Source organism: Rhododendron vialii, chromosome 10a, assembly GCF_030253575.1.
Source record: "Rhododendron vialii isolate Sample 1 chromosome 10a, ASM3025357v1".
NCBI lineage: Eukaryota > Viridiplantae > Streptophyta > Magnoliopsida > Ericales > Ericaceae > Rhododendron > Rhododendron vialii.
The window spans coordinates 9485875-9503405 of record NC_080566.1 but is presented as its reverse complement, the minus strand read 5'-3'; the positions used below and the strand labels follow the sequence as shown (position 1 = coordinate 9503405).

The 17531-nt window shown below is 36.8% G+C and overlaps 1 protein-coding gene across 1 annotated transcript; it reads left to right on the top strand.

Annotated features, from left to right (window-relative positions):
- Positions 1–10826: 10826 nt before the first annotated feature.
- LOC131302631 (uncharacterized) lies at positions 10827–11244 on the top strand. Its single transcript, XM_058329366.1, has one exon. The coding sequence runs from the start codon at positions 10882–10884 to the stop codon at positions 11110–11112; it is 231 nt and encodes a 76-aa protein (XP_058185349.1). The 5' UTR covers positions 10827–10881; the 3' UTR covers positions 11113–11244.
- The last annotated feature ends 6287 nt before the right edge of the window (positions 11245–17531 follow it).

Below are 17531 nucleotides of genomic sequence, written 5' to 3'. Positions count from 1 at the left end.
GACTTTATCTGAATGTGCTAACAAAGGAGATCAAAAGGGTGGGCATCTCTAGGCCACCAGCTCCCACATCTCCATCCAGTTGTGGTGCCATGTGGCAATTGGTTATTGGTGGATAAAATGTTCAAATCATTCCCACTAATGAGCAATAAAACAAGGTGATCAACAAACTGTGATATTGAAAATAAATTGCATGTGTTTTTTGAACAGCCGAAAATTAATTGCATTGAAGACTACAAAAATAAATGATACTGAGTACTAGATTTTGTACCATGTTGTTTGTCATGGCATCATTTAGTAGCCCTTGATCCCGTCTTTTGGGTTGAGTTAATTATCCACATTCCCTCATGTATGAGACTATGTCCCAACTCAACAGCAATAGAGAAATTAAGCTTGAAATCCTGACCATTGATAGAACAAGTCGAGTAGCAGAAGAAAAATCTGGTGGAGGTGGCGGCTGCTTGTAGTAAAAGGGAAAATAAGGTAGTATAGGGTCTGGGGGAGGAGGTGCTATATCAAAATACCATGGGGGAGAGTATGACGGAAAGTAACCACTTGGCGGCGAAAAGTACCCGGAGGGGGGCATGTAGTAATCCAAACCTGGAGGTGGTGGTGGTGGAAAAGCCGTGGGCATTGGTGGTGAAGGTGGTGGTGGTGGTGACGGTGGCAGTGGCGGGCAGTTTGAAGTGGCGGTGATGGGTTGGGGGACACATGGATATGGACACTCATAAGTTTGATCGGGCAATGCTGCATCCTGCTTGGTATTAGCTGCAAAATTCAACACTACAATGATTAGTAATATATGAGTTGAGAGAAGCCGGCTTAGATTTTCAGCCATTGTTCAAGAGAGAGAGAGAGAGAGAGGGGACGGGCTAAATAAAGAATGGGCGATGGGGGCTAGAGTGTGACCCCAGGTCACATAATACTCCGGTAGGACCTTTAGATTGCCCTGAATCCTCGTTCTATGCTCCTGCTTTTAATTCTCGTTTTTCCCTCAATCAATGCTCTTCCAAAATTTAGTACTTCAAAATATTTTTGCGCTCGTACGTGCTTTCACTCGGGGTCATGTAAGCGCATCATGTGACTCTTTTAGGTGTTTTAGGCTTTGCTACCGGGTGTTTTCGGCTGTCTCATGTGGTGTTTTCTTTTTTTCATTTAACTTTCCCCAACTTGATGTATCCGTTGTCAAGTTTTCTTTAATAAAATGCTACTGTTGCCGATAAAAAGATGGCTGCAAGCTTTTGTGATGCAAAAATGCTAAGATGCATGACATTCAGACCATGAAAATGTCCATGAAAAGAAATAAATGGTTCAGATTCACAGATATTTTTATGTTTCGAGTATCATGTACTCCCTCCGTCCCCTTTTTAATGTCCAGTATTTCATTTGGGGTTGTCCCTTAATAAGTGTCTATTTTGTAAAGTTAGTAGGTAAAAGTGAGTATATTTTCCATTTTGCCTCTAAAAGTAGATTCTTTTTTGAAAAGTTATTGAGTAAAAATGTAATGATGATGTCTCCATAGAGGGTAAGTAGGGAAAGTGGAGGTAAAAGTTGATGTGAGAGGTGTAATGATGATGTTTTTTTAATAAGTTAGAGTTACGAAGCGGGACACTTAAATAGGGACGGATGGAGTATTATAATACTTTTTTGTGATGAAAAGATAGTTGGAAACTGGGAATAATATATGAGTTATCATTGGAAACTCTGAAAGTAACTTTTACAGCCAAGACGTATTGTTTAAGCGTCAAACTGGGAGTAACGTGAAAAGGGAATCAAATTTTTACTTTGTTGGGGGAGTTTCCATTTGAAACTGTCAAGAACTAGGGATGGGATCAACTCCCACCACTCTTGTAAATTAATTGGGGATGATCAAATTATATACAACGACACTGACAAGATTGGCTCAAAAAGCATTTGCATTTCAAGAGAAATTCTATGCATACAATTTTAAAACACAATTCCGGACATAAATGTGTTCAGAGCTGTTCAATGCGTGTAAATTCGTTCGCATCGATGGGTCCCGGATGCTGTTATTTCCGGAATTGTGTTTTGAAATTGTGTGCATAGCATTGCTCGCATTTAATGGTGTACATGAATGAGGATGTTCATTGGTGGAAGATAAAAACATGCCCCGGTGACTTCTATAGTCTTCAACATTTCGTAAAAAAAAAAAAGGACCCATAAAAAAATGGTTCTTGCCGAAGAACCAATTTTTAATGTTGAAAAAAAGTCCCAATTTCTTAACAAAATAAAATAAGTCCCTTTTGTTGCTCCGTTCATTTGTCAAAAAAAAAAAAATTTAATGGGCAAATTATTTTCAATTGAATTTTAGTGAATTGAAGTAAAGGAGAAAGGAATTTTTTACAGTATTTTTATGGGTTCATTTGATAAAAGAAATTTGTGAGAAAGTTGGAAATAGTAGATTAATTGTATAGAAAATCTCGTAGTTTTCACAGTGTCAGTTTTGATTGAAACACAAATCCTAGTGAATAATTAGAGAAGTGAAGTGAGTTCCACGATTTTCACATAAAAAAATTCAAGAAAGTTTGACATTCTCGAACTTTATTTACGTTTCAGCAATAGAATGGAGAGGGAGTGAGGGGGAGAGAGAGAATAAATCTAGGTCGTCTAAAACTCGTTTGAATGGTTGGGATCGCCATTGGGTACCGCCACATAATACCCGTTTGGCACTCAAAAATTTCTCCCCCAATACGAGAGAGATATCCGAAGAACCTAACTTGAAAATCTGTTCTCCGAATATGAGAGATTTCTCTGCAGCACATGTCTGGAAGATAAATAATGATGAATTCTTTTTTTATTCTTTTTTTTTTTTAAATTATGGTTCGCCCCACCAAGTGGCTATGGAGAGTCGAATCCAAGTACTGAGCGATGAATTCCAAATGGTACCTATCGAACCAAGCACTTAGTGATACGTTTCATTTTCTCGGAGAAAAATATGAAACATAATTTCCAACTTTTTGGTTTACAGAGTTCAAGGCCAGTTTCTTTGCAACCCAAACCAAAATTTTCTAAGATTATGAGGTGGCGTTTCTTCTAAGCTAGAAGTTATGGACAACTTTTTGTCACAACTTCGTAGTCAAGTTATTTCCACTAAATTATACGTAAACAACTTTTTTGTACTGCTTTGAGCTTTGAAGTATGTGTTGGGTGTTTTAACTAATTAAAGGCAATAAGTTGTAGAGTAAAAAGATAGTGGAAAAACAAGGCCTGAATATTGTGCCAAATTTTGCATGCAATAATGGGGAGTAGTTCACAACTGTGCAAGATTTCTTCCTTTTCCTTTTCTATAAATTGCAAGAGATTCGTTTGTGGTGGTGAATATTTTGAGGGTAAGGCATCATTTATAGGGTCTTTGCTTTGACATACTGACCACTCACTCACTCTCATTGACAGCTCAGATTAATTAATGACCAACAATATTGTGAAGCTACATTAATGCACAGAGGTAAAATTGATGTTAATTAGGTGAGTTATTTTTAAAAATAAATCCGGCCTTTCTGTTTTCTTGGTAAATTTTGTCCACGTCCCTTGAGGTTCTCCCCGATGACGGATTCTCTCGTCACGTATAAGAAATGACAATGAACCTCATGTGGTTTCTATGTTTGTGTTCCTGATACCTCAAATCAACAATTGTCTGTCCAAACGTACGTGCATGATAGAATGAGCCAAAAGTGACTTATATTAAAAAATACACCCTTCCAGATAGTAAAATTAATAAAAAGAATCAAAATGACTTTTTTAGCCATTGGAAGAGCTATTTTGATGAATAAATAAAAAGGACAAATTTTATATATTAATTTTTACTTGTTGAAAGATATGTTTTGGTCGTAAAGAACAAATTTATTCCTTTTGTACCGAAAAATTGAAAATTGAAAAGTTTGTAGTATCAATTATTTTATTACTATCAAAAAGGGTGAATTTTGTCGATATAAGCCACTTTTAGCTAATTTCATCTTGTGTTTGGTGATATTTACCCTATTTTCATAAAATAAAAAAATAAAAACCACAAAGGGGTGTCAGTGAAATTTACCCTATTTTCTTTTTTCAATTTTTCCTTTCTAAAAATTATGAGTCCGTGGAATTGTTCTCTGTGCTGTGGTACGTATCGGTCCTTTCCCATTCATAGTCAATACATTGGCACACCCCCAAGAATGTGGTAAAAATCGCATAATACATAAATTTCGATGCACTATTCCTCACATTTTTCACATGGAAGGTGAGGGTTTGATTTTCGCCAGGAGCACGAGTATTTGATATGGTAGCTAATGCCCTCTGGGCTTGCCCCACCCGTATGCCGCTTAGCAGTACCATTTTCTCATCTCCTTAGGAGTAGGCTAGACATCTATAAAATGAATTTTTATTTTTATTTTGTAAAGTTACCAAAATCTCATCATTTGGGAATGAACCATTAGATTAATGGATTAATTCCAAAAATATGTGACTTGGTGATATCGATCTCTAGCATTGCACGTAATTGTATAGCATCATTTATGGCACATGAGAAATTCTAGGGAATAGAACAATTATAAATTACAGAAAAGTTAACCATTTAGACAGAGACAATTAATCTGATCCCAACATCTTCCAAATACATGCATCCACTTTGAACCAAATTAATTAACTCTATATTAAGTAGCTAGCTAACATTTAAGTAACCAAAATGTGAAAACTTGTAATAATGCAAATCCTATTAAAGCAAGCAAACTCACAACATCCGATCGAGTGCCGCCGACGAAGATGTCCAAATCACTAGGTTCGGTTCCATACGAATTCCCTGGCGGGCCCGAGAAGTAAACGAACCTCTGCGGCGGCGGTGGTTCTGCTAGCGGAAGTGGGCTCGTAAAGTAAACGAACCTTGGTGGTGGCGGTGGTGCTATCGGATCGCAGTGCTGCGAGGATGGTTGCGGTGGCGGCGGCGGCGAAGGGAGCTGAGAGTCGCATGGATTTGCACAAGAGCATGTTGTGCACTTCATGCCTAAATTTGGTGCTTGTGGCATTGATGTTTCATCAAGCTTGTTTGATAAGTTAGCATCTATCGGAACCAAAAGTGACATGATCAAGAAAATAAGCATCATGATACATACCTTTTCTCCCAGTTGAGTTGTTGGTGACCACATTTTCTGGTTGGAATCACTTTAGTTGATTGGTAGTCTATATGGCTGGAGAACAAAATGGGTTGAGGAGAGAGAGAGAGAGAGAGAGAGAGAGAGAGAGAGAGAGAGAAGGTGGAGTGATTAGTTGTGGCGCTTTTGCCTCAACAACATGATCAGGTGGTGGTGCATGGGGTTGTTTGGTTGGTGTAATGAGCCGTTTTCTTTGGTTTAATTTGCATATATAAGGAGATCATGAGATGGAATTGCATGTGGATGTTGTAAATACGTAGGACCCAAGTTTTTAATTGGACACGCAAATTGCAACGGGGCGGTAGAATTGGTTCACAAGATTAGTTGAGGAATATGTATATTAGTCCGGACACCTGACTTATCTCGAAAGAAAATACTCTATGAAGGACCGAAGTTTCAACATTTTCTAATTTATTTATTTATTTTGGAAGAGCGTTGTATTGACATTTGACACCAATAATTTTAAGTACCCAAAAAATATACTCCGAAATTAATTACTCCGAAAAGGTAAATCGATCAACAGTACAAATTCAATTCAAAGTGAATCTGTACTATTGATTTACCAAAGTGAATCTGTACTGCTGATTTGTCTTTTTGGAATAATTTCGGGATATATTCTCTTGAAAAAAGCCACGCTATTCTAGCAAGACTGAGGTACTAAACGAAAGATTTTAGTCAATTTTATAGTCTAGACTCTAGAGTGATTCCATTTAATTTGCTTATGCATCATTTTGTAGTGGATGACTTGCGTGAGTGTCTGTGTATATATACATACACACAGTCATCTCGAACTAATCCCTACAACTTCTTCCGCTGCCATGCATTTCACACGCTTGCAAGAATCGAACATGAAATCTTAGGAGGGGAGCAAACTTTAAGTCTCAGGCCAAGGCCATCAGGCCAATCCCTTGAGGTTCAGTGTTGGCAAGAAAATTGTCGATTTATTTGTCTCTACTTATACATAGAAAACTTGGTGAGCAAGGTTGGCTTGATAGTGGGAATATCTGATCAGGCGATTTGACCTCGATCTAAAGTTCGATTAACAACTAGGAACATACGTACGGAATGACCACAAATTCTACAACCGAAAGTGCATGTGTGTACATATATATATATATATATATATATATATATATATGGTCAATATTATTTTTCAGAAGTTTATATCCCTGCAGTTATTACCATATATAGATGTACTGCAATAGATTGCTCAAACGGTATTATATATATAAAAGCCATTAACATTAATCTTAATCAAATAGAGCTCTATACTATACTATTGATGACATATAGTATATCTATGTAGGAATATACATCAACGCACAAATTCTACGTACAAGGGTTATTTGTGATGCTCTCATGTGAGAGGGTGGTACAAATAATTTTTATATATCTACAAAAACTAGCGTTTATGTCCGTTCGATGTACGGGGATAAAATAAAAAATGCAATAAGAATTTTTAATTCTCCCATACGTCGAACGGACACAACGCTACTAATATAAATTACCCAGGTTTAAAATTGCGAAAAATGTGGTATAGACACAGAACAAACCGAAACTAAAATGTGTGATTTTTATACCAAATAGAAAACTCCACTGCAGATTAAAAAAAAAGAAAAAGAAAACTACTTTCTGATAATTAAAAAAGAAAAAGAAAAATCAACTTTAATGCAGTACAATATAAAAGCACTTTATCATATGCAAGTGCGCAATACAAAAGGAATGCCAACAGTAAAACGCTTTGGTAATTTCCTTTTCATATACTAGTGTAATGTTCGTGCTTCGCACGTTTTACGTTTCTACGTGCTCATTGATTTAATTGATAGTCGGAAAGTTAATATACATATGTTATTTTTGTTCATACCACCAACTGTATACTTTTCGAGTACGTTCAGCAGTTCAACTTCAAGAGCCATCACTCAAATATCATAAAATGACGAAACCGTGATATATTCGAATATTTTGTAGTTATGCTTTGGACAATTAAAATGATATCAAAATCGATCAAATCTTTCCAAAAGAAAAAAAGGTGAAGAGAGAGGCTACTTCGATTAACCTTCATCTAGGGCTTGAATGGAGTGAAAACAACCACCACATTAGGCGCACCAAACCCAAATGAGTTGGAGATACCTACACAAAATAGGCAAATTTGATTAGTGAATGTTGAAATATTATTTATTCACTAAGCAATGTTGGAATATGAGGAATTTGGATAACAAAATGTTCAAATGTTTAATTATTATATAGGTTGCGAAAGATATATTATCTTCATTGCCAACAAAACAAAAACATGTAACAAAGGTACTTAAAGGTCCTTGGTTGTTAACCAATAAACCACATGTATGGATCAAGTATTATGCTTCTGCAGTTTCATAATTTCCGAAAAGAGGGACTAAAATACGTACCAACATGGACTTCATGTTTGGAACAATGTCGACTGTGACATCAGACTTCAAGTTCTGCAAAATTAGAGAACCATAAGGATATGAAGTGCATCATAAAATTGAATAACTGAGGAAATTTTAGCATAATTAGAGGAATGGGCTTTCGGTGCAATACATTGGTTAATAGTTGGATGCAACTAGCTAGTGTTGATTGCTTTTATGGTTGTAATAGCTTCCAATCCTCCTACAACCGCATGTAAACATTCAAAAGTCTTTTCTTCTTGACTAAGAATATGAGGGCTTAAAATACCTAAAATACCCCAAAAAGCATTTTTTACCATTGCCAAACTACAAAGATAATTTCATATATTCATGAAATGGCTATGCTTGCCACTCTTTTTCCTTTTTGCCCTTAAACCCAATACCAAGCTACATAAAATACCTCAACCTCTTGAATTCATCCTTACCAAATTAAAAGGGCAAATTCATCTTTTCACAATATAATGTACCTCATTTTCTTCTTGACAAAGCAACATTTGTCATAAATTAAGGGGAAAAAAGTGAAGAAAGTACTTCAAAAGTCAAAGTAAGCCATAAATTAAGGGAAAAAAGTGAAGGAATTACTTCAAAAGTCAAAAGTAAGTCATAAATTAATAAAAAAAAATACAAAATAAGGATAGTCACTCAATTTTTCTAAACAGGATAAGTCCAAAATACCCACAAAATTTCAATACGATCCCTTTAAAAACTACAAGGGCAAATTCGCCTTTTTATGATGGGGCTATGCCAAACACAATTCCCTCTTTTGCCCTCCAACAAAATACCAAACTACAAAAATACCTCTTTCATCAATAAATAAAGGAGGGCATTTATGTCAAATCACATTATGGCTATGCTTGGTGTAACCACTCTCATAACAAACTACAAGGGCAAATCAGTCATTTCACCAAGTGGCTTGGCTTGCCATCCTACATTCTTTTATTACAAGTGTATTGATTGATAACGTCAAATATCAAAACTATCCAAACACCAACACTTGCAAAGGCAAAACGAAAAGAAAAAGTTCGGAGGGCAATAATGTAATTTCACACCATGCCTTAGCTTACCATGCTAGGTTCTTTTATTACAAGTGTATTGATACATCATTCCTAGGCCACTACCCAAAAATCTCTCACCTCTCTTCACGTTCTCTCTCTCTTAGTTCCACCCAGACCACGTTTTCTGTCTCTCAATTTCTAAAAATAAAAATAAAAGATCAAATTTTTGAGAACTTAGGATTAGGGGTTTGGAGGTTTGGGAGGCAAAAATACAATTCTATACAGTATAGAGACTATAATAGATTGATTCCCAACCAACAGCCTTTTGAAGCACACAGGCAGAACATTTCCGTAGGCAGAGAATCAAAGGAAGAGGAGATCGAATCATATACCCTTTGATCAAAAGATGGTGAAGGGGTAATATATACTCACTTTATGCTCTGTGGGTGGCTTTAGATCGAAAGGAACTTTCTGCTTTTTTATCCAAATGAACCAGTGATTGTGCACTCATGTTATGCCTTCTGCCAATAATGGTTGTACTTTATCCTTTACCACTACAATGCTTGGAACATAATTGTTGTCAAGTAGGGATACAAATTATTCGGTGCTTGGCAATGTGATCGAATACACCGGCGTACCAAGACCGAGGTTGGTCCAAGTTCGGGAAGACTGACTTCTGAAAAGGATCACGTTTGGTCCAGATGTGGAAAAACTAACTTCTCATAATCAACATGCGAATCGTGAGAAACAAATAAAGTCTACTGCCGATTCCTTTTGCCTCACCGAAGAGGACTTCAAATCTTCTCAGGCGACGTAAGAAAGTAACGAGGGCAGAAGGAAAATAAATTTGTTGAAATATAAAGCAATGTGAATTGAATTGCTATTGGTAAAAGTAAAGGGTACATTTTTTTTTTGGTTTCCCACCAAAGCTCACATTTGGCCGCCCCTCATTAAATGTTCGGCAGCTAAGTGAAAGAAATCCCAACTATTTTGCCCTCCTTTTATTTTGTCAACATATATATTAGATATTTGGTGCTTTTAAATTGTCCATCATTTTTTCGTAGGAGCTGTAATGCACCCGCTGCGATCCAATCAGCCATCTCAGCACGGACGATTTGGATTTAATTCGAGCTTCTACAAATCTTAGTCTTTCATTGTTTGAATGAAAATTCAAACCGTCTATTATCGAAATGGACGGCCGGATCGGCCGCACTACACTATAGCACACCCGGGTACAGAACTAAACTAAACAGGTTGATTTGTTCCTATTCAGACAGATCTACTCTCTTTTTTTCCCCCTCTCTCTCCCTTGGGCACCCTAGCATGAACCATGTGTAATCGTTTGCCTCATAGTTAAATCTTCTGGGGATATGTGTAACCTTTGCGTCATCAAATTCTTCACCAGATGATGGCAAAGATAGTCGTGATTCAACAATAGGATGCAAGTGATAATTCCTCGGAATGGGAGATGCTACCAAGCACTCCATGCTTTGCCGGGTGCCGAGTGATCCATCCGCCCGCTCATCTCGGCACCGACTGCTTGGATCTAATATGAGTGCATTAAAATATCTGGACCGTCCGTTGCTTGAATTAATATCCGAGCCGTCGTTTGCAAAGATGAGCTGCCAAACAAGCCACTCAGCAGTCGGCACTGCTGCCAGCTTGGCAGCATCCCCGGGTAATGTGCTACAATAAAACTTTCCGAAATATATGTAGGACAATCAGTGAGGTTCGTCTGGAAAAATGAATGGAACTCAATCACACTTGACAGAGTATGTAAGACTGGTCTACAAGTCGAGACTTGAAATGTAGAAATTTCCTTTATCGTTAAGGTTTTAAATTCGTAACCTTTTATGGTCTATCCATTTTTCCAAGGACAATAGAGAATTATACGGTCATTAGTTTTTTCAAAAGTCATCCCTTCACAAGAATACGAATTGAGGATGTCGCAGATCAACTATATTGAGCATAATAAAAAAGATTCTACTTTTTGAGGATTAATCGATTTTCACGCGGGCTGACGCGCACACCAAGTTATTACAAAACGACCCCTTGTTGTAATGAATCACTGGGAAACAAAAAAATCGAAAATATAACATGTGTCCAGCTTTCTCTTAATAAAACATGAACACGTGTACGACTGCCGCTCAACCGAGAAGACACGTGGCAGACTCCCCCACAACCATAATTTAAAAAACCCCACCCCCGTAGAAGTGAAGCAAGATATATACGTTCACCCACATTTATAGGAACATAGATAATAAAAAAAAAAAAATAGTCCATCGTCGTAGATAGTTCTGTATCAAATTACTAATTTCCATGGCTTTTATTGGAATTCCGATATGTATAGAGTGTGGATCGACGGGAAACCCGTGCCGGTGCAAGGTGGTGGGGCCCACGCTCGGGTTTTTGGCCTTTGCCGTGGCTGCGGTGGTGGAATGGCCGGTGGGGGCGGTGGTGTACTGCTTTCGCCGGGAGAAGGGCCGCCGCATCATGGGTCACCCTGCCACCGTGGTTTATCCTTCGGTGAAGGACGCCATTCCTATTTGATATGATGTCTCCTCCAAAGGAAGTGTATTTGTTTGTTGTTTAATTTATTACTTCCTATAAATAGTATTTGAAGAATGATGAATTGCTATATTAGGCTGGACATCCGCGAAAATATTTATTTTTCATTTTACGAGATAAGTCCACTCTTTCATAATACATTATTTTTAATTCAAACAATAGGTATTTATTTTGAATAATAAGCACTATTTCTTTTAGCGGAACGGGGCATAAATTAAACTAGAGAGAGTGCTAGCGAAGCAATTTCAAATTCGCGAGATGGAAGATTGAGAGCGGCGTAGAGCAAGGATTGTAAATTGAGATGAGGGATGAGAAGTTTTACGGGAAGTTCACTAGAGGTTTCATGTCATATCATACTAGGAGAAATAAGATCAGAACACAAGACTTTTTTTGTCAGGGTCAGCTCTCCTCCATACCTCGATATATCCACCACACTCATTCATACTCTCTTTTTGTGGGCTCATCGCGAAGTCACATTTACAATCTAAACCGTTATCTTAAACATTCTACGAGGAAGAACATGCATGTACAAATTCAGTTTAATTGGATATCAAGAAATATGTGAATAAACTAGTACCAAATGGTTGGTGATCAAAAAACTAGTACATAATGGTTTAAATTTAAAGTGTATATTTTAGACAAAGTCAGAAACTAACCAGGTTGTTTGGGCGTTGTTTTCCCTTGTAGTTTTAGACTTTGTTAATTTGGGTCCACCCCAATGGCCCAAAAACTGTTATGCTTTCCACATCTAGTAATTGAATAGTTGGGGACAAAAACATGGTTCTGGGCCTCTTGCTAACTCAAACATTGGTAATAGAATATGGTAGCTAAGCTAGCTAAGTTGTCTGCTTTATATTTTCTATATGGTCTTAGCTTAGAAGCCTATCCATTTCATCGGTGAATTTCTTCATGCCTAAAACAAAGCAAAGTTGTGATGCACAGAAACAGCCAAAGATCTTCCAATTGCCAACTTCTCTCTGTCCGAATTTTTAAGCTTTATTGCCGCCGCCCCCGCCCCCCCCTCCCGCACACACACAAAACTATCTTAATTTGCTCTAGAAGTTCATATACTCAGTAGATAGTCCGCACACACACAAAACTATCTTAATTTGCTCTAGAAGTTCATATACTCAGTAGATAGTTATTGGACCAAAACTCGGTGTTAAACTTTATCCCACCTAAGCCACCCAAGTTTAGTTAATATAGTCTCGAGGTTAATTCAACTATTATCAATTGGTTTTAGGTTGGAACGTTCTAAAAAAGATGACATGTTATCAGAGTTAAGTCTTGAATGATCTCACCTCGCGTGGTCAAGTCTCAGTTGCCAAAGTTAATCGCCTCGCCTCGTGTATCCAGGCGGCAAAATCTAGAGGTTACCCCACCTATTGCCAATTAGTTTTACATTGGAATCCTCCAAGAAATTTGACAATCAGAATAAGTCAAAACCGACGTAGAATAGGAATTCTAGTCGAATAAGCCTAAACCGACTTAATACAGGAATTATAGTCGCTGTCCAACGAATCTTCTCCTTGACTTGATTTCCATCGAATCCAACACCAAAGAGCAATTCCCTAAGAAAACAACTCTTCCCCAAACACCCCCTACGGGGCAATCAAATCATGTGAAACACCAATCAAGCTCATCAAAGGGCAATAAACTTCAGTAGACGCAATCTCTTCTTCAACATTTCGTCAAGAACACTCTTCTTTTTCTTAAACAAATTCTTGTATAATTCTTGTTGAACTAGCAAAAAACGGATCTCCACAAGCCAATAGATTGGCGTTGTTGCATTGCCCATCAAAGTTCACTACTTCGTGGCTGTCATAACATCTCATTTAGAAGATGTTAAAAAAAAAAAAAACTATTAGCAAATACGCAGGACCTTTGTTTGTTGGGGAAATCACCGATCAGTGGCCCATGGGGCAATTAAGTCTCAACCAATGGACAAGTTTTCACAGAATTCTAAAAATATGAAACGAAAAAAAATATTTCATTATACATGGAAAGGGTCATGTAAAAAGACTAATATACTCAAAATCCTAAGCCTCTTCTTCTCTCCCTCCGTACGACGCAGCTGCTGCTGCATCTTCCTCGAGAGAGAGAGAGAAATTATTCGTTTGCCCAAACGAATTAAAATTTAAACTTGGAACATCGACACACATTCTTCTCTTCCACTGCACACAGCCTTCTTTCTAAAATTAATTAAGTGTTTCAAATTTCAATCCGTTTGAATGAGTGAGAATATTTTATTTTTTTGATTATTTAATTCTAAAAGGTCATAATTAAATTTTGACTATAGGGCTCTCGTTGATTAGCCCTAAGAAAGTTGTAGAATCAAATATCTCTTAGGACTAACCAACGAGAGCCCTAAAGTCAAAATTTAATTATGACCCTTTAGAATTAAATAATTAGAAAAATAAAATCTTCTCACCCATTCAAACGGATTGAAATTTGGAACACTTAATTTTTCAACCTGCAGTTTATATATTAAAAAATATGGTTAAAAAATTAAGTGCTCCGAATTTCAATCCGTTTGAATGGGTGAGAAGATTTTATTTTTCAAATCATTTAATTCTAAAGGGTCATAATTAAATTTTGACTATAGGACTCTCGTCGGTTAGTCCTAAGAGATATTTGATTCTGCGACTTTCTTAGGGTTAATCAACGAGAGCCCTATAGTCAAAATTTAATTATGACCCTTTAGAATTAAATAATTAGAAAAATAAAATCTTCTCATCCATTCAAACGGATTGAAATTTGGAACACTTAATTTTTCAACCTGCAGTTGATATATTAAAAAATATGGTTAAAAAATTAAGTGCTTCAAATTTCAATCCGTTTGAATAGGTGAGAAGATTTTATTTTTCTAATCATTTAATTCTAAAGGGTCATAATTAAATTTTGACTATAGGGCTCTCGTTGATTAACCCTAAGAAAGTCATAGAATCAAATATCTTTTAGAACTAACCAACGAGAGTCCTATAGTCAAAATTTAATTATGACCCTTTAGAATTAAATGATTAGAAAAATAAAATCTTCTCACCCATTCAAACGGATTGAAATTCGGAGCACTTAATTTTTTGGTGCCAATAGAGTAGTGTTCATGTGGTCTTTACTAATACCCAATGTAGTCTGTTATAATAAATAACTTGCTCTTTTATATGTCAAGCAATAGTCAATTATTTGGGACAAAGTTCTCTAAAAAAATATGACTTGGTCGATGTTAACAGAAATATTGGTCTTTACTAATACCCGATGTAGTCCGTTATAATTAATGACTTGCTCTTTTATACGTGAAACAATAATCAATGGAGTCTTGGAAAGTATTTTTCAATTTCAATCAGGGATATTTTTGTCTTGATAAATTATAAATTCCATGTATTGGAAATTAATATTCTCCTTCTCATGACTTATGATTTCCAAAAAGGTAGTCCATCACCTGGTAATAATTTGCCCCAAGCCCCACTGTCCTGTCATTTCCCCTTTGTTTCAATCAGTTTTTAAAAAAAAAAAAAAATGAATCGTTGAGAATTTCTCCACGCACGCTTATTTCTTTTCTTTCTTTTTCGCAAGTGACAATTACTTTAAAACTGAAAAAATGTGACAATTACTTTAAAACTGAAAAAATAAAAATGAATCGTTGAGAATTTCTCCTCGCACGCTTTTTTCTTTTCTTTTTTTTTCTCAAGTGACAATTACTTTAAAACTGAAAAAATAAAAATGAATCGTCGAGAATTTCTCCACGCACGCTTTTTTCTTTTCTTTCTTTTTCTCAAGTGACAATTACTTTAAAACTAAAAAAATAAAAATGAATCGTTGAGAATTTCTCCACGCACGCTTTTTTCTTTGCTTTCTTTTTCTCAAGTGACAATTACTTTAAAACTGAAAAAATAAAAATGAATCGTTGAGAATTTCTCCACGCACGCTTTTTTCTTTTCTTTCTTTTTCTCAAGTGACAATTACATACACAGAATTTCCAAGTCAAGCAGTCAAAGTCAATGTAACTGGTAAAAGACGCCGAGTTCCACTAAAGACTCAATAAAAATTATAGGGTGCACTTCGGTTGCCATTGCGTTGCGTTTCAACACATTTCTCCACCATATATGAGGTGGCGCCGCGGCGGGGGTATCCCGAGGGTGTGGCACATGCACCCTCAGGCCTTGGTTAAAAAAAATTACTCCTGCTACTGAAGTCGATTAGCTACTTAATTAACACTATCCGAATAACTAGATTTTTTGGGCACGTATTGAAAAAAAAAAAAAGTTAATTAGGAAAATAGACAATCCAGATCATAAAACTAAAAAATCACAATAGTTGAATCAAGCTTCCAACACAAACCCTGATTTACTTTTGATCTTCCTCCTCAGACCTTTACTAACAACATGCAACAAGTACTGGTGGACTCTCATCGAACACCGTCGCATCCTTAGCTATACCTTGGCTCCAGGTTCATTCTCTTTGTTGTGGGTGCACATACGGGTGAAGCGTAATAGTGTGTTGAAGCATTACATGACTGTTGCTAAAGACCCCTCAATAATGACTCCGACAAGACCCACCCAATAGATAGATTATCTAGTGAACCGATGGCACCGCGTAACATAAGTATGTTGAGGCATCAGTTGATGGGATATGCTACGTCTCTCGATCAATAGTTTAGTTACGCATCTCAATAATTTGATTACGTTTCTTAATAGTTTGGTTATACGGGGTGTATATGATACGGGAGTGTGTATCGTAGCATTTCTCGTGTTGATAGTGTCTCAATAACAACTCTAACAAGATCCACTCAATTGAGAGATTATTCAGTACTTTTGGGCCACTGCCATATGACATAAATGTATTGAAGCTCCACGTGACACTATTTTAAAAGAGCCCTACTACTGGTACAAAAATCTGTGCACAAATTGTGCACAGATTTTGTGGTGGGGCTCACCACGGGTCCCACACAAATGATCCAAGCCGTTCATTAAATGTAAAATATTTTTTCAAGAGTCCCCGTAGAAAATTAGCTCAATCTAATACCTATAAGTACTCGATCCAATTATCTAAATATTTATTCAGATTTTCGGGTAATGAAAAGTTAGATAATTAGACCAAACACCTATAGGTATTGGATTGAGCTGATTTTTTACAGGAGCCATTGAAAAAATATTTTACATTTAATGAACGGCTTGAATCATTTGTGTGGGACCCGTGGTGGGTCCCATAAAAAAATCTGTGCACAATCTGTGCACAGATTTCTGTACCGGTAGCATTTTTTATTTTAAAACCTTTCAATAAGAACGGTGCTACTGGCACAGCAGTTGGTGTACAACAGCTGCGCACAGATCCCTTTTGTGCCCGTTTCGGGTCCCGCAAAGATAATCGGAGCCGCTTATGTTTTTCAAAATACTTCATTTAATGTCCTTGTAAAAAATCACCTCAATCCGATATCGGGAAGGGTGTTTAAGAATCATCCAACTTTGCTTCAAAATTTAGCCTAAGTTTTGAAGCAAAGTTGGATAATTCGTAAACACCCTTTCCGATATTGGATTAAGGTGATTTTTTACAGGGACCTTAAACGAAATATTTTGAACAAAATGAGCGACTCCGATCATCTTTGCGAGACCCAAAACGGGCACAAAAGGGATCTGTGCGCAGCTGCTGTGCCAGTAGCATTTCTGTTTCAATAATACTCCTATCTCCGACGAGACCCTCTAAACAGGAGCTCGTATCCTTTTGTACCTCTCTGTTCTTATGCATTCCCGGCCGTTGGATCAAGTTTAAAATTTTAAATCTCTTCAAAGTTTCAAATAATCCAACGACCAAAAACACACCTGCACCAAATTTATTTATGGCAGAGATGATTTGAGGGATCTGGACAAAGCTTATTCAGTGTCCTTGGGGCAGCCTTATTGCAAGCTTGCAGAAGGGACTATTCCAGCATCAATAGAACAGCAAAAAAGTCCTCTGTGAAATTAATTTGCAGAAGGCTACACTGCATAATTTTCCACCTTTTCCACCGGGCAAATTTCACTGACCTCCCACGAGGTTTCTGACAAAAACAGAAACCTCCTTTGAGGTTTCTGAAATTTCATTGCCCTCCCTTACTTTTCAAAGTATTCTATAGATTCCCCCTCCAAGCTAATTTGGCATAAACGCTGTCAAATTTAGGATGTAAAAGACTTCAATGCCCTCTCCAATCTTTTGCTCTTCCTTTTCGTTCCATCATTCTCTTTCACCCTATTCATTATCACTACTTCCTTGACCATACCAGAAGTTGAAGGAATTTGAGCGTATACTTTTGAGAGAAAAGAAAATTAAAATAAATGTAGAGTATAATTCAGTTGTGTTTCAAAATTAAATGAGCTTTTAAGATGAAAAAAGTTCGATTGGGTTATGTGTTTTTTTATTCAACTTTG